The sequence below is a fragment of the Ylistrum balloti genome, unplaced genomic scaffold, assembly GCF_031769215.1.
Source record: "Ylistrum balloti isolate Yb309-2 unplaced genomic scaffold, AGI_CSIRO_Ybal_v1 Utg370292, whole genome shotgun sequence".
In the NCBI taxonomy this organism is placed as follows: Eukaryota; Metazoa; Mollusca; class Bivalvia; order Pectinida; family Pectinidae; genus Ylistrum; species Ylistrum balloti.
The window spans coordinates 220,800-244,737 of NW_026782221.1; the positions used below are offsets into that span (position 1 = coordinate 220,800).

Below are 23,938 nucleotides of genomic sequence, written 5' to 3' on the forward strand. Positions count from 1 at the left end.
AATTTCTTTGTCACGGTTTGGACCATTTTTTCAGTAAATTTACTGAACTTATAGAAATAAAAACATTAAGTTAGTATTACAAGGCTACACAGTGAAGATGTTGGTGACCAAATATAAATAATTATAGTTAACGCAAAAAGTATACGAAGCAGTTTAATTAAAAATATTTAGAGTTGTTATAAAATGTACATTTTTTTGTAAGTGTGGGTGTGAGACAACAATAACAACTTCATTTGGTCAATTCCTAGCTATGATATTGGTATAAGTATGTACAGCTATATTAAATTAACCAAACGGTATATATCAAATACAGAGTTTAAAAAACAGTTATGTTAATGTAAATGCATTAGTAAAACTAAATGGCCCTGTGCTACAGGCGCTTATAGTGTCGTCACAATGGAATGACATCACCCTACATGTCATTATACTAACAACCGGCTAAGGGGTCTTCACTATCGCCTCATAAAAGGACAATACTTTTAAAAACATTATTTTTTCTGATATCTGAAAGACCCTACAATCTCTGAAACACATGATTCAGGTCTATTACAGACATTATGTATAAACATCAATTTTCCCAATGTAAATATGAAATGTTGGATAATTTGTCAACATGTTATGTGTCTCGTAAACGACCAACTTCCCCAACCTTATAAAAACGAACATCAAATTATCAATATACATAGGATAAACTACCTTTCCAGATGACATACATGTATATTATTCTTACATAGTTTATGTGAATAAAGCCTAAATTATCTATCAAAGTTCTGTGTTTATATTTAAGGTTACAGGCGAGCTAGGGACATCTGTATGTTTTACTGTATATACATGTATCTGCTTTCGAACAAATGAGAGACATGGGCTGCCATTCTTAAAACCTTTTGTATCGATGATGAATGAAGAATTGTCGGCTATAACATTCAAATCGATCTTGGCAAAATCGAGATAATTAAAATGTTAGCGTAATCACAGGCTTGCTAATTACCACATCATTAAATGGAAATAAAAACAGCTCTCCTTATTATCTAGATTTTTATTTTATTTTCGAGACAAGGATTTACTGTAAAATTGGCATAAATTCGAACTTTGACCTTGAAGTAAAGTCAATACAGTGACTGTTTGGTGATCGTTTGTGTGTCTTTTATGCAATCTCCACTGTTTTGTATGTTTTATAAGTCTGATCTAGATACCTTAACGGTTTACAGGTTACATGGTGTATCTATGGAGATATATATTAGAAGAATGGTGACAACGAGAAAAATCAGTACTCGTATCGTATGTCGCGCTTCAATTTTATGGGGAAAATACGGAACGAAATAATAACCAACAGTAAACACATCATAAACAGCAGAGAAAAAGACAGTGACTCCGAATTTTGACAATAACTCAAACAATAAATTACCTGGAAAATCCTTTAATTGTTCGTGTCATATTCATTTGAATGTTTCACAATAGTAAATTTCGGCATTTGGTGTTAAAAATGCAATATCAGAACTTAGCCATGTCCTATATTTGCCGTGGAAGAACAGCTAGGAACTCAGAATAATTAGTATCATTTCCTTAATTAAAATCCGCTAGTGAAATATTCGCCATGCAGCTTTAAGGCGAAAATAATGGCAATTAGACGCTGGTGAAAAATACAGTTATATGATATTGTGTGTATCACACAAGCATTGGCACAATAATTAACTGGTTCATCTTATATTTTACATAAACCACGTTCAGTTCAGACCGTCATGGAGACTCGCTCCAACATGGAAGTGCTGTTTTTGTTTGGTACAGTACACAATTTCCAACCTTGACCGTTTCCATGACATAGTGGTCATGTGTCTCCCGAAACACAAAAGGGAACTTCCGATATAAAGTTTCACATTTCACCGTCTTCCGTGAGTCAGGGTCCTTTGACCTCTCCTCCTTATGGGTGTATGAGGAGGTGGTGCATAGTGAGGGGTCGTATGTCCTTGAGAGCACGCGTGGAGAGTTACAAGGCACAGGCTGTAACGATCCCTGATACGGTCTGAGTTGGAGAGGAAATACGTCGACTTTTCGAAACATGAAGAGCTGTGTGTATCGGTTAGCTTTATCCCAAATGTGTGTTTCATTTTCTCCAAAAAAGAATATATCAATATATGGCCAGGCAAATGGCCTTTTAGATCGAGTTGTATTTCTTAAAAAGAATTTCCACTGAACGAGGGGAGGGCGATATAAAGTGTATTCCGAAAGGGATTCCAAAGCACGTGACATGGCCTCTTTCTGAGATCCATTGACGAGGACATCAATGTCGTCATCCCACGGAATCATTGTGTGATGACGATGTGCGCCGATCAACGTTCCACCATACAACATGAATGTCACGTTTGCCTTTTTCAGTGCTGAGGAAAAATGATGAAATGTTTTAAACATTGAATCCAGTTCCTGTATTGTCAGACCTGACCTAAAACGCTTCTCGTTTAACATTTCCGCCTCGGGATTTACCTCATAGGTCCCAGATCGCTGATCGATTTTAAATAAAAATTGCAGATTTTGCAATTCAATTTCAAATGGGTGTCTTGCCTTTTCTTCAACCGAAATATTTGGCATCAACAAATAATCTGCATACCGGCTATTTTGTCCCTTGTAGTTGTATAAATGTTCATAATACGGAGAGACATGACAGTGCTCTTTACTTCGTAATCCCTCGTCTGATTTAGACGTCGTTTTCCATATACTGAACAAAGCAAATGACACCGATACTATGCTAATTATTATTAGAATGAACATCCGCTTGCAGTTGACCTTTCTGGCGTAGCCGTCCCGTTTACCCTTCATGTTATTACAACCGAGTATGGTCGAAATGACTTTGTTACGGCGACTGCCTGGTGTATAGTACATGTCCGATTCGTCCAAATGGGTAAACATTCTATTATTGGTGTAGAGTTAGATTTTTATTAGAACTGGTCACGGTACATGCTGCTTCACACTGCCTTACCATTAAGATAACGTGGGGTATCTGTTGTCGCCTTCTCTAAACCAGTTCTATGATAAATCATAAGTAGGTCCTGTTGGTCAGGGACATTCTGAAAGAAAAAGAGTAAATGGCCGAAATACAACAACTCGACGATCACTATTTCAACACGTATGTAAATATTCAAAATAATGATAATAATGATATACAGAGGCCCAACCGTGGGGGAACGACGCTCAAACAGATCGTAGCAACACGTTTAACCCACTCTGATGCCATTTACCACCATATAGACTGGTAAACTACGTAATGAAAAGTGTGTAAAACAGTAGAAAACGTGTTCACTGTACAACATAGTGTACAACACGTATCGTACTTACATAAACATGGTGGGTTTCACCGGGTCTTTGTACTGCAGCATTTTTCGACCTTCCTCTCACGTCGATAGCCACACATGTGCGCGAGATGTACAGATGACATCGTCATCATGATGATTAGTCTTTCTCTGTCCATTTTATAACTTGCACTCCCAGTATTGATCGCGTGTGCCCAAATCCGCACGCTGCACGGCACCGGATCCAGCTCCGCCAAGATGTTATATTGATTTTGGTCCCAGTGTTGATGATGTGATCGTCGAATAACGTTCTAGCCGATCATTTTATCTATTGGGTGATAAGATGATCCTGTACTGCCCATCACCTGTTCATGTTACTTTGATTCATCACCTTATGTCATTTGAAAATCACTGCTAAAAGGTAATGATAAAACAAACTTCAACATTATTAGTCTATAATTATTCAAGAATATTCTAAACTAAGTATAGATTTTTCCACAAAACTACATACACAATAGGTATATTTACTGTGCTGACGATATATGGATCTGCCTTCTCAAAGAGAAGATTTAGAAAAGTAAGTGACAATGACTGTGATATCTGATTCCTCAAAAAAAACCCAGTTATTTATGATAACTAAAAAAAGTATGTTATTGATGTTTCAGTCCGAGTTAATCTCTGCAGTCTCTAGAAATTATGTTTTACATGTAGAACAATTGATAATGCATGTGTTATTTGATTATCAGCAAGACTTCCTCTGTCCTATTAATGTCATTGGTTTAAAACAGATATAGAGTTATGAATCAACAGCAACATTTTTAATTCTAGAGGTTGAATTCTGAGGTTGTAAATCAACGGTGACATTTTTAGTTCTAGAGGTTGAACTCTGCAGCTGTGAATTAACAGCGACATTTTAATCCTAGAGGTTGAATTCTGAAGTTGTGAATCAACAGCGAAATTTATAATTCTAGAGGCTGAATTCTGAAGTTGTAAATCAACAGCGAAATTTATAATTCTAGAGTTTGAATTCTAAGGTGTGAATGAACAGTCACACTTTTAATTCTAGAGGCTGAATTCTGAATTTTTGAATTAACAGGGACAATTTGATCTCAGGAGATGCCAGTTAAAACGGCATTTCAGTTTCTAGAGATGTGAATCAACAGCGGCGTTTTGGTTACTAGAGATGTGAATCAACAGTGGCGTTTTGGTTTCTAGAGATGTGAATCAACAGCGGCGTTTTGGTTACTAGAGATGTGAATCAACAGCGGCGTTTTGGTTTCTAGAGATGTGAATCAATTTAAACACCTTTAATTCTAAAAGTTAAATTCTGAAGTTGTGAATCAACAACAATTGTACTTCTAGAGGTTGAATTCTGAAGTTATAATTGAACAGCGTTAAAGACTGACATTTTGATATTTAGAGTTGTGAATCAACAGCAACATTTTTTTTTATTATTTATTTTAGAATTTGAAATATCAAGTTAGGAATTAACAACATTTTGAATTCTTGAGATGTGAACCAACAGTGAAAATTCTAACTCTAATGTTGACATTTTAATTGTTGAGTCGTGAATCAATGGGGACATTTTTACTAATTGAGTCGTGAATCAATGGTAACATTTTAATTGTGCAGTCGTGAATAAATGGTGACATTTTTGACTTATTGAGTCGTGAATCAATGGGGACATTTTGACTTATTGAGTCGTGAATCAATGGGGACATTTTGACTTATTGAGTCGTGAATCAATGGGGACATTTTGGCTTATTGAGTCGTGAATCAATGGGGACATTTTGACTTATTGAGTCGTGAATCAATGTGACATGATGACTTATTGAGTCGTTAATCAATGGGGACATTTTGACTTATTGGGTCGTGAATCAATGGGGACATTTTGACTTATTGAGTCGTGAATCAATGTGACATTATGACTTATTGAGTCATTAATCAATGGTGACATTTTGACTTATTGAGTCGTGAATCAATGGTGACATCTTGACTTATTGAGTCGTGAATCAATGTGACATTTTGACTTATTGAGTCGTGAATCAATGGGGACATTTTGGCTTGTTGAGTCGTGAATCAATGTGACATTATGACTTATTGAGTCGTTAATCAATGGGGACATTTTGGCTTATTGAGTCGTGAATCAATGGGGACATTTTGACTTATTGAGTCGTGAATCAATGGTGACATTTTGGCTTGTTGAGTCGTGAATCAATGTGACATTATGACTTTTTGAGTCGTGAATCAATGGGGACATTTTGACTTATTGAGTCGTGAATCAATGTGACATTATGACTTATTGAGACATGAATCAATGGTGACATTTTGACTTGTTAAGTCGTGAATCAATGGTGACATTTTGACTTATTGAGTCGTGAATCAATGGGGACATTTTGTCTTATTGAGTAGTGAATCAATGGTGACATTTTGGCTTAAGTCGTGAATCAATGGTGACATTTTGACTTATTGAGTCGTGAATCAATGGGGACATTTTGACTTATTGAGTCGTGAATCAATGGTGACATTTTGACTTATTGAGTCGTGAATCAATGGGGACATTTTGGCTTGTTGAGTCGTGAATCAATGGTGACATTTTGACTTATTGAGTCGTGAATCAATGGGGACATTTTGACTCATTGAGTAGTGAATCAATGGTGACATTTTGACTTATTGAGACATGAATCAATGGGGACATTTTGGCTTAAGTCGTGAATCAATGGTGACATTTTGACTTATTGAGTCGTGAATCAATGGGGACATTTTGACTTATTGAGTCGTGAATCAATGGTGACATTTTGACTTATTGAGTCGTGAATCAATGGGGACATTTTGACTTATTGAGTCATAAATCAATGGGGACATTTTGGCTTGTTGCATCGTGAATCAATGTGACATGACTTTTTGAGTCGTGAATCAATGGTGAAATTTTGACTTATTGAGTTGTGAATCAATGGGGACATTTTGACTTATTGAGTCGTGAATCAATGGTGACATTTTGACTAATTGAGTCGTGAATCAATGGTGACATTTTGACTTATTGATTCATGAATCAATTGTGACATTTTGACTTATTGAGTCGTGAATCAATGGTGACGTTTGTAACGTTACATCATTAAATAAATAACTTTCCTCTGTTTTTTTGTTTTAATACAATGGGGTGTCGTGATGAAAAAAATCCTTTGCTCCAGTTGATCCGATATCCATGGGCTTGTTACCAATATCTCCTTTCCGAGAAAGATGCAATACCTGACGGACAGGCATATAAGGAAATGGATGTTGATCAAAACTATGAGAAAGTTTCATGGTCAACATCATGATTTCATATATCTTGGGGAATATCCTTTATGTATTACCTCTTGTGATACGAAGTAAAAGATGATTGTTAGTATGTCTTATATAAACAGTGACATTACTTACTTGAATTGACCAAGGTTTATATGGTGGTTGTAGTCAATGATACAGAAGATGCTTTCTTTCTACTTCTCATCAATAAATATACGACAGACTTTTCAAATACTTAAATCTTAAGACTGCACATGCGTGATAATAAATCCCGAGTGAAAATGAAAAATGATTTCCTTAACAGTTATTCTATACAGTCTCACATTCCAGTTGATAAATGGTAGATGACAGGTTTGTATTTCCAACAAAGTATTCAATCATCCATATGATTCCATATTTGGATTGCCATTGCTAGTCTTATTTGTGTGTGTATCACTACATAGTGAATACTACTTGTCTACATTTAGGATAATTAACAACACATCATCAATTGTAAAAATGTCATGAGATTTTTAATAATCTAACATAACAATCAATACCTGTTTAAGGGCCTGTCAGTCCTTTAACAAGTATCAATAATATGTGTACATATGTACACCTTCACGTATCTATAATTGACATAACCAAATGGTTATATGGCAGTGTTACAAACATTATGTACTTTTTTATGTTACATTTGTATATATACAATATAGTGTTTTTTACATTCATATGTATACGCATGAAAGAATCATGCTCTGATCATGATCATCTCACTTCTGTCCTATGCCTGAACAGTACTCCATAAATAGTGACTCCTGCAACATCTCAATCATAGGCACAAGAGAGTGATTTATGTTATACATATACTGTTATATTTCTTGGCCGCTGCAATGTGTTAAATTTCTCCATATGTCACCAGTTAGCAGTTGTCTGGAGCCATGAACTTCACAAACCTGTCATACATGTGTATAAAGCATCCTTTTATACAATTTCAAGTTAAAGTAAACATGCTGTGTCATCATATATCTGGGCAGATAAGTTAAATGTTATTTGTTGTTGACTTTTCCTTCTATCAAAACTGGCCACAGTGAACATCGTCTACAAATTTTATCACTGATCATATAAATTTTCATTTGGAGTGATATCTTTTCAATACAGAGCTGCTTTCAAATTCATAAGTTGACTACATTGTCACTTTCATATTAATAGCATGGGTATACAAAGCAATTACTCATTATACACAAGACTTTATAATTTAAAGAGGGACTAACACAAAATATAAGGCTATTTAATGTTAAGTACAGGAAAAGTGACAGAATAAACTTTTGATTAAAGGATTTACTCTCTCATCGTAAAATGTAACAATACACAATTTCTCAGTTTCAGATGAAAGATTATGATATAATCTGGACAAACCATTGAAGTAGAATACGTAAGTTGACATATATCATCGTTTTGCTCCTCATACATAGTTTTTATAAAGTGAATCAAGTATCCAGCACATCAATCTGAACGCTATCTCATATTGCTTTACAATCAACATAATAATTCACTACTCTCCTCCTGTATAAAAATGTATTCAAGTTGTTTTGGGAACTTTTTTTACAGTTGAAAAAAGGCAGTTTCCCCATTCAAAATTAAGGCAAGCTTAGAATGAAAAATTTCATAAGATTTAACATGTGTAGTGAACAAAGTATGTCCCCAAAAAATATCTGAAAATTTCTTTTAAGGCATTTATCAAATCACATATAAAGATCTCCAAGCTACAGTCTTACTATAGATATTTAAAGACATCTTAACATTTGTTTCCTTTTCACTTACAAAAGCTACTTTAAGTTATTACCTTGTGAGGTAGTAACAAGTAGCTGTATGATGATGTTAAACTTTCAAAACTTCTCACTGCAATGACCAAGAACCAGAAGCCACTGAAACTATTCTTCTCCAGTCTACATGTCATAGGCATAGTAATCCACGACAGATCCGAAACAGATTAAAGGTCAGGTAGGTCACACAATTTTTCCATACTTCTGTACAAATTGTTCCAGGTCCTTAGTCGGAATGCTTTTTGCTGCTTCATTAATCTACAGTAAAAATAAACACTTTTTTAAACTTGTGAGTCACAGTTCACATAGATAATAAGTATACCTTTCATTCAGTCATGATCATTAAGCTTGTTTTCATAAATTGTATTGGTTCCTTAAATTTGACTGACTAAATCAGATGTAAAACTTGATATGGAGTTATTTTTATCTCTTTTTTTATCAAGAGATTCAGGACATATTTTTACGTTTTTCTAAAGTTTTTTATTTCATTTTTCAAAGTAGGTACATGTGACCATTGACCATGCATTGCTAATTCTTTGATACTTCATTTTGAATATAAACTAAATCTGTTTAGGTGTTCATGAGAAATCTTTGCATATATTTATAGGATGAACACATAGACTAAACACTAACTATTCACACCCTATCTGATTGTGTGTGACTAAACAGTAACTATTCACATCCAAGGACCCTATCTGAATGTGTGTGACTAAACAGTAACTATTCACACCCAAGGACCCTATCTGATTGTGTGTGACTAAACACTAACTATTCACACCCAAGGACCCTATCTGATTGTGTGTGACTAAACAGTAACTATTCACACCCAAGGACCCTATCTGATTGTGTGTGACTAAACACTAACTATTCACACCCAAGGACCCTATCTGATTGTGTGTGACTAAACACTAACTATTCACACCCAAGGACCCTATCTGATTGTGTGTGACTAAACAGTAACTATTCACACCCAAGGACCCTATCTGATTGTGTGTGACTAAACACTAACCATTCACACCCTATCTGATTGTGTGTGACTAAACAGTAACTATTCACACCCAAGGACCCTATCTGATTGTGTGTGACTAAACAGTAACTATTCACACCCAAGGACCCTATCTGATTGTGTGTGACTAAACAGTAACAATTCACACCCAAGGACCCTATCTGATTGTGTGTGACTAAACACTAACTATTCACACCCAAGGACCCTATCTGAATGTGTGTGACTAAACAGTAACTATTCACACCCAAGGACCCTATCTGATTGTGTGTGACTAAACAGTAACAATTCACACCCAAGGACCCTATCTGATTGTGTGTGACTAAACAGTAACTATTCACACCCAAGGACCCTATCTGATTGTGTGTGACTAAACAGTAACAAGTCACACCCAAGGACCCTATCTGATTGTGTGTGACTAAACAGTAACTATTCACACCCAAGGACCCTATCTGATTGTGTGTGACTAAACACTAACTATTCACACCCAAGGACCCTATCTGATTGTGTGTGACTAAACAGTAACAATTCACACCCAAGGACCCTATCTGATTGTGTGTGACTAAACAGTAACTATTCACACCCAAGGACCCTATCTGATTGTGTGTGACTAAACAGTAACTATTCACACCCAAGGACCCTATCTGATTGTGTGTGACTAAACACTAACTATTCACACCCAAGGACCCTATCTGAATGTGTGTGACTAAACAGTAACTATTCACACCCAAGGACCCTATCTGATTGTGTGTGACTAAACAGTAACTATTCACACCCAAGGACCCTATCTGATTGTGTGTGACTAAACAGTAACTATTCACACCCAAGGACCCTATCTGATTGTGTGTGACTAAACAGTAACTATTCACACCCAAGGACCCTATCTGATTGTGTGTGACTAAACAGTAACTATTCACACCCAAGGACCCTATCTGATTGTGTGTGACTAAACACTAACTATTCACACCCAAGGACCCTATCTGATTGTGTGTGACTAAACAGTAACAATTCACACCCAAGGACCCTATCTGATTGTGTGTGACTAAACAGTAACTATTCACACCCAAGGACCCTATCTGATTGTGTGTGACTAAACAGTAACTATTCACACCCAAGGACCCTATCTGATTGTGTGTGACTAAACACTAACTATTCACACCCAAGGACCCTATCTGAATGTGTGTGACTAAACAGTAACTATTCACACCCAAGGACCCTATCTGATTGTGTGTGACTAAACAGTAACTATTCACACCCAAGGACCCTATCTGATTGTGTGTGACTAAACAGTAACTATTCACACCCAAGGACCCTATCTGATTGTGTGTGACTAAACAGTAACTATTCACACCCAAGGACCCTATCTGATTGTGTGTGACTAAACAGTAACAATTCACACCCAAGGACCCTATCTGATTGTGTGTGACTAAACACTAACTATTCACACCCAAGGACCCTATCTGATTGTGTGTGACTAAACAGTAACAATTCACACCCAAGGACCCTATCTGATTGTGTGTGACTAAACACTAACTATTCACACCCAAGGACCCTATCTGAATGTGTGTGACTAAACAGTAACTATTCACACCCAAGGACCCTATCTGATTGTGTGTGTATGTAATTACTACAAATAAATTACAAAGGCTAAAAAGAATATCTCTTTTCAACGGTTTTCATTTTGGAGAGTAATTTTTCATTTTATACAGAATTGGTAGCAATAAAATGGATTAGACTTGTTTGCTTTACTAAATGAATACTCCATGCATTGTGTGGTATCATTTGGAGCGAATCATTTTGTGGTTTTCTGGTATCTAGCTACATCTATTTATGTAGCCGTTAAAACTACAAGACTGAAGCTTTTCTGCTGATTTGTTTTTTAGTTTCTTTTTAAAGTTTAATTAATGGTATAGTTGCTGTATATAAGTATGAATGTAGCACTGACATTAAAAAATCTCATCATATACCAATACCAAAACACTGCAACTGACCTCTCTCCACTTGCTGATTCCTGTATCCACTGTTCGTTTAGTGCCAAGAAGCTTTTTCTGTCGCAGAGCCACGTGCTCCCTAAGCAGGGTGTTCTGTTGCTCCAGCTGACTGATGACATGTTCAAGCTGTGCTTTCTCTTTCACTTTGACAGAGATATTGTACACGTGACTGTCTCGTTGGGGGTCACCTGATGGCCGCCTAACACAAGCACAATTATTACAATTTTTCAGATGCTATCATAAAAATTATGATTCCAATGTTCTTTAATACAATTCCATGTATAACATCCAAATTCATTTTTTCTACATTTTTACCTACATACATGTTCATTTGTATATGTATATATATCTTTCTAATATTTAAATTCTCACCATGCTTCCTTTTCGTTGTCTTTCTGACTCTCGATTATTCCATCCAAGTCATTAAGTATTTTTTCCATCTGTTCTTCTGCAAACATCAACATCACTTCCTCCTTCAAACAGATAAGTACAATAACAGCTCAAAAAACAATCATATGTTTGTGTAAAATATTGTATATTCTATATACCAGTATATGTAAGAGTTGAACCAATGCATATGACATTTACCTTATAATTGGTTCACTTCATGCAATTTCAAGAAAACAATTTTCAAAACAAATTATTTTCACTGATCATGCTACCATTTTTGAAACTATTATCATACCTATGTGCACCAGCTTTTATTTTCCATTACCAAAAAATCACAAGTCATAAAATAGCAACATGAACACCTGTCTTTTGGGTTATTGGAGCAGAACAATCAAGCTTACATTTTAAATTTTGTTTTAAAATGACTCACACTGATGTGACTGTCTAGTTGCTTTGTGAGCTGCCCATGTATCTTTTTGAGGACTTCAGGATTCTTCTTGTGAATAGGGCGAAGATGTTTTTGAAATAACTGTAGTCTAAAATAAGTAAAGGGAAAAAATTATTACATGATCCACTTTTAAAATAATTTTCTTATTAAACAGTCTGTAATATTTCTATACAATCATACAGATATATACATGTATCTTGTCTTCAGTGAAATTCAACTGTTGAAAACAACAGTACATGTAGCTGAGCTCATTCTACACTTCAATGTGATATTTCTTTGTGGGTAAAGGTTCCAATATAATCATCATTTCTTCTCTCTCTGACTATGTAGATCTAGAGTCAGGGTTTTCCATAATTTTGTTAGTAGTAGGCTGTGTAGTGAAAGTAGGAGGCTGGTCTGCCGTGTACGTGTAGTCATGTACGTAACATTATTATGGAACTGGATTGGTGTAGGCGTCCAAATGATCAAAGTAGCCAGTCAAATTGGCCGGCGACTGGCTCTTATGGAAAACCCTGTAAAGTACAATATGTTTCTGAATTTCATTCAGGGCTCTCGATCTGCCAGATTTGGTACCGATATTCGGCCCCATTCCCAATGCAAAATATTATCTTTTTTCCTAATTTAGACCCCAAGTTTTCCCAATTCTAAGGAAAACGCCGCTATTTTCCCCGATTCTAAGGGCCCCTGGCCCCAGTCCCAAAATGGGGTGTGAGAGCCCTGTCATTTGTTACAAAATGTAATACATAATTGACAATAACTAGCAAGAGAGGAAGAGAATTATCTATACTTTGCAATATATATGTACGGTACTCAAAATTAAAATTTCTAGCAAGATTTGGCTAAATGATTTTCATACTGAACCAAAAGGGCATGTAACAAAAATCTTAAAAAGTTCAAAACTACAGGAAACAATCTAGCTTTGTTCATTTATATTACATGTAATAACAAGCTAGTGTATAAGTGTTCTAGTTTTGAATTGAAGTATTGTTAGATGTGCCTGTGATTGCACAGTGGCCTGCATTGCAGACAAACCAGATCTCCAACACTATATAAATTCAGGCATATATACACACAGTCCTGCAAATACAAATACAGGTCTCAAAACCTAAGTCAAGTCTCATCAGAAAGGAAAATTAGATTTGAAAGTATAGCTAAGTCTGACGTTATTTCATAAGTGAACAATTGGTTACTCTGGCCGTGGTCGTAAGTTACATATTGACTAAGATCGGAGGGTAAGAAGACACATGACACATTAAATACACTTGTGTGTATTCAAATACCTCCCTCCCCTCCTTCATCTCTTACCAATGTCAGGTAATTAGTTACACAGTAAAATGAGCAGATCAGCATGGCTTGTACATAGTGTTAAATACAGCCCCTGTCACTCAGCTGACACATTATGCTTCTTTGGTTCAGTTGGTAGAGCTATGGATAATATCTCCTTGGAGGCCAGGGTTCAATTTCTGTCTACACAATTAGTGCAGGAATGTTATACTTCTGTTCTTTCACACTGTAACTCATTTAAACAAGTCCCTATGTGTGATTCAACTACATTTTTGTATATAGTCAAAACGATAAACGAAATCTATGTACTTGTGGTGTAATTTTTCATCACAAAATCCCACACTGATATATGTCTCTGACTGAAATTTACCCAATTAGTCCCTATATAAAACGTGCATCCGCTTAGACGTTTCATATCGTGATTTTTAACCCTTGAAATTAGATATTTAGTATCTATGTTATTGTCGAACCTTAAAGCCTTCGAGTTTCGACAATAACATTGATCAATCAAATATCCAATTACAAAAGTGAAAAATCATGATATGAACTGTCTAAACGAATGCATATTTCAGATGTTAACATTCGCAGGCATTTCGGACTATCATGCTCTTGTTCGATGCCACAAGCTTAGCCTATGGTAATCAAAACAATACACGAAATCAATTACATATTTTCATCACCAAAAACAGCAGCGCTACATTGTTGGTGTGGAGGACGGTGACATACTTTGCAGATGAAATTATCTTTTTCCTGGCTTGTGCCAAAGCCTTGTCAAGAATCTGCATTCTTCCTATTGGTTCGGGCTTCTGGGATTCATCATTCGTTGTCTCCATGGACTCACTTTCGTCTGCCATGATCTTCCCGCGGAGACGTTCAAAATTTCCCACTGCTCCTAGTTCGTTTGAAGTTTGTCGCCTACGGTTTGAAGTAAGCACTTTCGCGATCCTGATCTTTAATTTCCAGTTGGAAACGAAACTATGTTGGAATGGGTTATGAAGAATTACATTTATATCGACGAAACTAGAGCCGAGCAACCACTGATTGTATACAATAGAATAATTTACTCCTGAGTAAGAATGATAAATAAATATAATACATTATCAAAATATATCGTGTCGTTTTAGTTAGGTAGTCTTAATTTTGTATTAACCAAGATGTCAGCGTCCATCTACAAAGAATCCCAAAAGAGAGGAAACAAAAAACATGGTTTCAAATCTTATGCTGAGTTCAGTTTCTTCACACGAAAACGGTTTTTGAAAATTGGTAGCTTACAGTACATGAAATGTCTTATGGTTGTGCTGGTGATCAATTTGGTGATATTTTTGTACCTGATGTATGCGCACAATCTTTTCTCTGTTGACCAATACGTGTTATCTGCTGACGGTGCTTCACACTATCACAGAGAAGATGCCCAACATCTTGTTCTCGCAAGGGAAGTAACAGTTGTCATTAGAGAATTCGAAGATTTCGAAAACCGTGTACATGAAACGGTAAACAGTTTTAAACTGATATCACCATATATGACCGTGATTGTAATCTCAGATAACATTCCTTACCCACCACTGAAGTTAAACTTCAGCCAAACGGTGCACTTTGTGAATCTGCAACTGCAGCCAATGTTAACCAATCCTACAGATGTCATCAAAAGATTGATTGTAACCCCATACACACTGTTCGTTCCTGATGGCACTAACATAACAAGGTCCAAACATTTACTCCATGCTGTCAAAAACATGAAAACGAGAAAGTTTATAAAAGCTTTAGCCATCCCAGTTGGTTATGAAAAGCTCAACTGTCCTGGAATGGATGTGCACTTAAGATCATGGTCTGTTGATTTCACTAACTTTGTCGGAGGTGAAGGAATGTGTGACTATGTGCAAGGCAACCATGCACTGTTAATGTTGACTCATGACCTTTTTGAATTGACAAGTCCATTCGAACGTCCACTGTACGTCTCATTGTATATGCAATTGACACTGAGGAGATGGAAAACAGGGGTATTTTCAGGCAATGTTTTTATGCCAACAACCATATTTAAAGATTTCCGAAGTGAATGGAAACATAAACATATGGAAGAATTAAGACTTGAAAATACTATGAGAAAATTTGAAATTAAAAAGGTATCTTATGATAAACAAAAAGAGTTTTATTATGGATGCACAAAAGATACAGAGAGATGCTTTGGAACAGTCATCAACGATATGCCTGATTTTTTATATAGAGGAAAATGGACTCCACCTTGTTGTTTAGAAGCAATAAGAGAAACAGCCAGACATGTTTTTAATATGTTGAATAAATGTTCTGCTCGTTACTGGCTAGAAGGGGGCAGCTTATTGGGAGCAGTAAGACACAAGGACATCATTCCATGGGACTATGATGTTGACATCGGTGTTTATAAAGAAGACCTAGACAAATGTGACCAGTTTGTAACATTGACAAAGAGAAACAGTTTTACTGATGAAGCAGGATTCCACTGGGAAAAGGCAACTGAAGGAGAATTTTTTAGAGTCCATTACAGTACTGTTAATCGAAATCATGTAGATATATTCCCTTTTTATCCAAAGTCTGGAATAATGACAAAAAGAACGTGGTTAAAAACTCATAGACAGGATACAGAATTTCCGGAAAATTATCTGAAACCACTTACGAAAGTGGAGTTCATTGGAATGAATGTTTCTGCACCGAATAATATCAGACAATTTTTAGAATATAAGTTTGGAAAAGGGGTTATAGAAACACCAAGGTTTCCCAACTCAGAAATTGTGGTTGGTGGCTAAATCAATATTTTCTTTATGATAAATGTACATGTGAAGTTGTGATGTTAATCCTTGTGAATAGGGCATAATATTTACAACGTTTTTTTGTTTTAGATGTAAGTGAGATATTGTACAATTTATAAATTTTAATCTGACTCCATGATACAACTCCTGCTTTTTTAACATATTGATGGTATGTGGTGTACTCTGCAATCAACAGATACATGTAACCTATGTTTGTATCAATAGGTATATTTTTGATTTAGGAATATATACAAAACTGCATACATATATAGTAACTTTAGCTTAATTGAAAATACGATGGTCACATGCAGGATGAGATGAGATACCAGTTTTAAGAAATATATAGAGTGTAGTGAAAAAAAATTGAATAAAGTCTTACGATAGTTTAAATTAGCAGTCTTGCGATTAACTTTCTAAATCTTTCTCTGACTTGGAATGTAATACCTTGCTAAAATAATTATTTATCCTGAATCATTTCATGCCTTGCATTGAAAGATCAGGGACATATTTTTTTTTTTGTGAGCACTGTTTGTCTTTTGTCAACATTAACTTGGCCCATAACTATTGCAATGTAAGAGGTAGGGCTTTCATATAATTTTGACCATGACTGTGACCTTTGACATATAATTGAAAAACTTAAAACATTGGCCTTAACTGTATCACTGTTAGGAGATAGGCTTTAATATTTGACAGAGGTACACCCCTTGAACTTAGAAAATTTCCGATAATTCACAGTTTCTGTTCATTGCTGCGGGTGCACATATTGAAAATTTGCAATGTTTCCCTCATTATCTGAGTATACAAGCATATTTTGTGTGGAAGGGTGAATTCAGATCTCGGTGAAGACAAGTGTTTCACAAAGGGTGTATGCAATTAGCATATGTCTTACACAGTACATTTTTTATGTTCCACTCCAGAAGTTTTGTACATCTTGGGGCAGTGTTTCATAAACACATTTTTTTTTTTGGTTTGTTTTTGTATTGGTGCATGTCTGAAACATGATTAGACAGTTTTATACTTTGTTTTATAATGAAAACTTAGGTTCAAATGTGATCAATGTATACCTTTTGCATGTTGGTACAAAATTACAATAGAAATATGGGAAACCCACATGTATTAAAACGTTTATATCTTTCAAAGAAAGATAATTTACCATCGTGTTATTCAAATATACTTTATTGAATTCAATAGAGAAAATGTCTTTTAACTTTAGTCATTTTTAAATAGAACGAGAGTATTATAGCCCTTTACTGTAAATATAACATTCATGACAAGTTTTTGAAAAATTAAAAAGAAGAGGTCCAACACCTGAGCAAGGTGATATATTCTACTTTCTTCTACAGCTAATTGCTGACATAATTCGGCCTTAAAAACTATCATTCGTATTAGGGGTATGTGTAGAGTAATAATTGAAGACAACGCTATGAGGACAAGCTAAAGAGTTCAAACAAAAAATGGTTTATGAAGGAAGATCCTGGAGAAAGAAATGTCTTGGCATCAGAAAATTTTTAGGGCTTCCTTTTATTTCAGAAACTCTTAGGTTATGTTCAGCTGAAGAAGGATATTAAGACAAGGTAGACAGGTAGATGATAAAGTGTGTAGAAAGTGGTGGAGTTGATTTTAATTTCTTACAGCTATGCAACTTTGGGCAATATCCAATGATCCAACTCATCTTGTTGAATGAAAGTTTATAAAATAATATTTCTTTGAGTATCACATGCTGCCCTTGGAGAGTGAAGAGTTAAATAGAGTTGGTTCAACATCCATGTAATAAATGTATGAGGCTTGGAATGTGATAGTATAGATCCTTATGAAGAAGTGGTTTTCATTTCATCTGGGGCTTGGAGAAGTTCTTGTCACTATATGAACATCATGTAAGCAATGCCCTGATGATGGCTTGCTTTTAAAGCTGCATCATGTCAGTAACTTGCTGTAGAAGAAAGTAGAAAAGATCACCTTGCTCAAGTGATGGAGTTTTTTTTTTTTAATTTTTAAATTGTTACATTTACAGTAATGGGCTTATTCAGTAGTTTACCACTTTTTTTTAGAAACCCCTATATACCACTAGGTATCTTCCTGAAGTCTAGAAGATGAACCTCCATACACATCTGAATTTAGCAGGATGTTGGTTCTTTGGAAATATCTCCAATTGGAGATTTTTCTTGTCTTAGTTATCAATACATGTTTCCAAATTATTGTGACATTCTATCATCTTTTTTTTTACATTGGTGTCAATAGATTTCAGAATAAGTCAGTATTATTTGATACAACAAAATCAAAACTGATTTCAAAATGTTTTCCCTTTTTCTGTTCATGCTGAACAGGCTAATATTATCATTGATATATTTGCATTTCAAATGTTCACATATTGTCATATACTCTGAATGCTAGAAGCTTTTTTATTAGTAATACTATATGTCAAATTCACATGGAGAGTAGATGATGGATTCTCTAATAGATGTAGATAGTATAACATAATATATTTATTTATTACAAGTTCATTGTTTTCTTTACAATTTAGTTATATGTGTTCTGGAGTATTAATGTATTTGGTTATAATGATTCATAATTTAAGATCTCTTCATTAACTTACATGTACCATCTAAGTAGGAATATTTTACAAGTTTTTATCCTTAAGGCAAGTTGGAAGATTGTAGAATTATCAACATTCATGTACAGTATAGTTTCAGATTTTGTTTTTAAAGACACACTTTGTCAATTTCTTGTGACTGATTTTTCTACTATGTTTCTAGCTGACCATGGACTGTGGTCCGTGTTCCATGGTTCATCATCAGTCCTTAAACACTTCTCGTTATCACTATTTCCCGGGAAGTTCACGTACGGGATAAATCTCCTCAAATGTAAAATGAAGGTTTCCCTATGGTCCCTAGTTGTAACGTTTTGATTTTGGAACTGATCAGGAAAACAGAATGGGTGACTGGTGGCCATGTTTGATTTTGGACAATGGAAGTTTGTTTGTTATCACCTTTTCTTAGGAAATACTACATAAACATCAATGTTTTTTCTCCAGTTTCATATGTATGCTCCCCTTGGTTTCTAGTTTGTTCTTTTGATTTCGATTGTGGAAATACTGATTAGCTGACACAAGGCCATGTTGGATTTTTACTATGAAAGTTTTTCATATCTATTTCTTGAAAAAAACGGGATTATGGAACTTGCTCAAATGTCACATGGTTGTTGCCCTTGGTCCCTAGTTGTGCCCTTCATATTTTCGGACAGATCAGAGAAGCACAATAGCTGATAGGTGGCTCTCTTGGATTTTGACTATGAAAATTTGTTATCACTATTTTTGTTAAGAGAAACTTCTTGCATATTTTTCAAATTTCCTAGGTACATTCTCCATTGTCCCTAGTTGTGCCTTGTTGATGTTTTTGAGTGGTCAGAAAAGCAAAATGGTTGACCAGTGGCTTACTTAGATTTTGACTTTGAAAGTTTATTATCACTATTTCTTGAAAAAACCTGGATGGATCTTTCACAAAACCTAAATGTAGGTTACCCTTGGTCCATACTTGTACCCTTCTGATTTTGGAACTTGCTGGACAGTAAAATGACTGTAGTCATCTTGGATTTTGAAAGCTAAAGATTATTATTGCTTCTTCTTATGGTAAATTATCAAATTTCATTTAATGAAAAGCAAATAAAAGGAAAGAAGAGAAAAAATAGGGAAAAACTCCAACATTTGATGGAAAACACCAAGGTCTTTGTGAGATCTCTTGTATAAACTAGAAATCTAAGATAACCAGGAGGAACACAAGGTCAAACTGCTGACAACTTATATGGATATATTCTTATAATGTTACATGTATATTAAATAAATATTTGATGTAGACCTAAATATAGGAAAACTGCATGTTTTTATATTGGGACCAATCATATAATAAGAAATAAAGCTTTTAACCAGAACTGAATACAAGATTTTATGTAGGTCCACTTGTGTGTGTATATATATTATTGAGACCATTCATAAGATAATAAATCCAGATTTTAACCAGATTTGAATTCCAGATCTAATGTAGATCAACTTTCTTTATTTTTTTATAATCATATATATCAATTACATTAAAAACTTAAGAGTTACATAAGTTAATTTCAAATATACATATATACAGAGCATATATTGTTGATTCTTTAAAGGTGTATTTTTCAGGGCATTGTTTTGTGTAAAGATGATGAAGAAAGTACATTTTTGTAATACATAAACTTATGTCTAGATATGATCAGTGATTATTAGATAGAAGCATTTGAAATTTATTCTTTGTTAGATTTTGAAGGAAATACTTATTTATGGTAATGTACATTGAATGTTTTGTGCACCAAAAATATAGAATTCCTGTACCTGACAGTGTTTCTTTTACTAAGACAAGGCTTCTGTATCAGGCATAGATTTTCTTAACCCATATCACATTTCTGTACCCAAGAGAGTGTTGTGTACCTCACAGACTAGCATTTCTGTACCCATTGTAGCATTTCTGTACCCAGTGTAATGTTTTTGTACCTCACAGACTGTAGCGTTTCTGTACCCAGTGTAGCGTTTCTGTACCCAGTGTAGTGTTTTTGTACCTCACAGACTGTAGCGTTTCTGTACCTCACAGACTGTAATGTTTCTGTACCCAGTGTAGTGTTTCTGTACCCAGTGTAGCGTTTCTGTACCTCACAGACTGTAGTGTTTTGTACCTCACAGACTGTAGCGTTTCTGTACCTCACAGACTGTAATGTTTCTGTACCCAGTGTAGTGTTTCTGTACCCAGTGTAGCGTTTCTGTACCTCACAGACTGTAGTGTTTTGTACCTCACAGACTGTAGTGTTTCTGTACCTAACAGACTGAAGCGTTTCTGTACCTCGCAGACTGTAGCGTTTGTGTACCCAGTGTAGTGTTTGTGTACCCAGTGTAGTGTTTCTGTACCCATTGTAGTGTTTCTGTACCCAGTGTAGTGTTTTTGTACCTCACAGACTGTAGCGTTTCTGTACCCAGTGTAGTGTTTCTGTACCCAGTGTAGCGTTTCTGTACCTCACAGTCTGTAGCATTTCTGTACCCAGTGTAGTGTTTTTGTACCTCACAGACTGTAGCGTTTCTGTACCCAGTGTAGCGTTTCTGTACCCAGTGTAGTGTTTTTGTACCTCACAGACTGTAGCGTTTCTGTACCCAGTGTAGTGTTTCTGTACCCAGTGTAGTGTTTCTGTACCCAGTGTAGCGTTTCTGTACCTCACAGTCTGTAGCGTTTCTGTACCCAGTGTAGTGTTTTTGTACCTCACAGACTGTAGCGTTGCTGTACTCACTGTAGCGTTGCTGTGCTCACTGTAGTGTTTCTGTACCTCACAGACTGTAGCGTTTCTGTACTCACTGTAGCGTTGCTGTACTCACTGTAGCGTTGCTGTACTCACTGTAGCGTTTCTGTACCTCACAGACTGTAGCGTTTCTGTACCTCACAGACTGTAGCGTTTCTGTACTCACTGTAGCGTTGCTGTACTCACTGTAGCGTTGCTGTGCTCACTGTAGTGTTTCTGTACCTCACAGACTGTAGCGTTGCTGTACTCACTCTAGCGTTGCTGTGCTCACTGTAGCGTTGCTGTACCTCACAGACTGTAGCGTTTCTGTACCTCACAGACTGTAGCGTTGCTGTACTCACTGTAGCGTTTCTGTACCTCACAGACTGTAGCGTTGCTGTACTCACTGTAGTGTTTTTGTAACTTTTATACATGTAGTATTGCTGAACCTTCCATAATGTTCCTGTACTTAACATTGTGACCCAGCATATTGTTTCTGTACCTAAAGTTGTGTTTCTGTACTGTATGTAACACTTCTGTCTTTTCAACTGGTGTTTCTGTACCTGACACATTTAGCATTCCTGATTCTTACATTGAGTTCCAATACTTAGTTTGGTGCTTCTGTGACATATACATGTATGCAGACTTTCTATCTCAGGCATCTGGACTTTCTGTATCAAATATAGCGTTTCTGTACCCAGCATATATACAGTGTATTGTCCCCAATATCTGACTTCTGCACCTGACGTAGCCATTTAGTATCTATGTACATCTGTAGCGTTGCTTTGTACCTGATATAGTATTTCTGTGTCTGACAGCGTTTCTTTGTCTGACAGCGTTTCTGTGTCTGACAACGTTTCTGTATCTGTGTCGTCTAGATCACTGCCATTCCAAAACCTAATTATTCTCATTAAGAATTATGAGACGTGTAGAATTTGTACGATGACTGTAGAAAATTTTATCACTGATAAGGAGGTTTATAAAAAGAAATTTGTGGAATGTATACTAATTTCTGCCAGAAATTGGGAAAATGTTGCATATACATTTGTTACAACATGTATTCACTAAAAGTTGGTTACGTTTTTGTTTTGTTTTTGTTTTACAATTCCGCAATATATAGTATGCCATAAGATAGCAGACAGCTTCGTGTTGTTAGATACATATGTAACTTTATTTATAAAATCTGCTGGAATTTATTATTCTTAAAAAAATATATATGTGTGTTTGATATGTACATTGTTCCCTTACAAAATAATTATGGATATCTTATAGGTCAACAATAAAATGCTTTAAGTTTTTTTTGTGATCACTTGATGTGTGTGTGTTTGTTTGCTTTTTATTTTACTTTTTTTTTGCTCATATAGTCGCCACTTTGTCTATCCATCTGTCTTTCTGTCCGTCCTTTCATGTCCGAAACATAACTGTTCTAACAGGTTAGCAAGGTTCGTGAAAATTGTTGTATACATTGGTCTTACAATGACGATGTGCAGTGTGCCTAATTCAGGGTCCACGATCCCTCAGACACAAAGTTATTGCCCTTTATTAAAATTTCGTGTCTGGAGCATAACTTGATTTGCATTTAAATCAGAATATTGAAACTTGGGTTTATACTTGGTCATATTAATAGGATGTGCAGTGTACACAATTCAGGGTCTGCAATTTCTTAATTCTTAAAAGTCGGTGCCGATTGTTCAAATTTCCGTGGCATAATTTTGTTTTGCTTATAACTAGGTGTATACTTTGGTTATGCGAAGAGGATGTGTACAGTACGGAATTCAGTGCCTGAACCACTTAATTACAGAATTATTGCCCTTAGTTAAATTTCTGAGTTCATTGAAGTTTCAGATACTCGTTTGATTTTTTGTGATTATTTGATTTGTGGAATATTTTGATATACAGAAAAGACAAGATGAAAACAAGACAGACTAAAACGGAGGCCGTGTGGTTATATCCCCATGGCGTAATTTTATATCTACCGTGCTTTATCCTACTTCTGTTTTTGTGTGCAGCAGTTGATCGACATTTTAGGGCTTGTCCCTGGTATCATGATTTTCCCCGATACAGATAAATGTCGCGTTGACTGGCGACGGGGGAATATCCCTCAACCCAGTATTTCGAGAACTGCAAGTTGTAGAAGCTTAGGAAATGTTTTAAAGTTCCTTGCGTTCCTTGTGTGATATGACCTAATAATCTGTGTACGATATTTGTCATGATGTCTGGCTGTGTCGTTATTACCGAGCTCTGAGAGAAGATGACATAGATCTAGATTTAGATTACCCGAGGGTGAAGTCCATTTCTCCTCAGTAAAGTATCATTCTGTTGATATTTTGCCATTGATTCATTTTGAATCAATAAAAAAATGAATAAATAAAAACAAAATATTGG

The 23,938-nt window shown here is 35.6% G+C and overlaps 2 protein-coding genes across 2 annotated transcripts; one reads left to right on the plus strand and one right to left on the minus strand.

The window, feature by feature from the left end:
• Window positions 1-7,121: 7,121 nt before the first annotated feature.
• On the minus strand, window positions 7,122-14,287 carry LOC132553026 (polyamine-modulated factor 1-like). The gene is made up of 5 exons (XM_060217230.1): window positions 14,214-14,287; window positions 12,186-12,291; window positions 11,738-11,838; window positions 11,366-11,564; window positions 7,122-8,629 (listed from the first exon to the last, which is right to left on the minus strand). The coding sequence occupies exons 1-5, from the start codon at window positions 14,270-14,272 to the stop codon at window positions 8,555-8,557; spliced, it is 540 nt and encodes a 179-aa protein (XP_060073213.1). The 5' UTR covers window positions 14,273-14,287; the 3' UTR covers window positions 7,122-8,554.
• A 477-nt stretch (window positions 14,288-14,764) lies between these two features.
• Window positions 14,765-16,264, plus strand: LOC132553043 (ribitol 5-phosphate transferase FKRP-like). Its single transcript, XM_060217248.1, has one exon. The coding sequence runs from the start codon at window positions 14,765-14,767 to the stop codon at window positions 16,262-16,264; it is 1,500 nt and encodes a 499-aa protein (XP_060073231.1).
• Window positions 16,265-23,938: the final 7,674 nt, after the last annotated feature.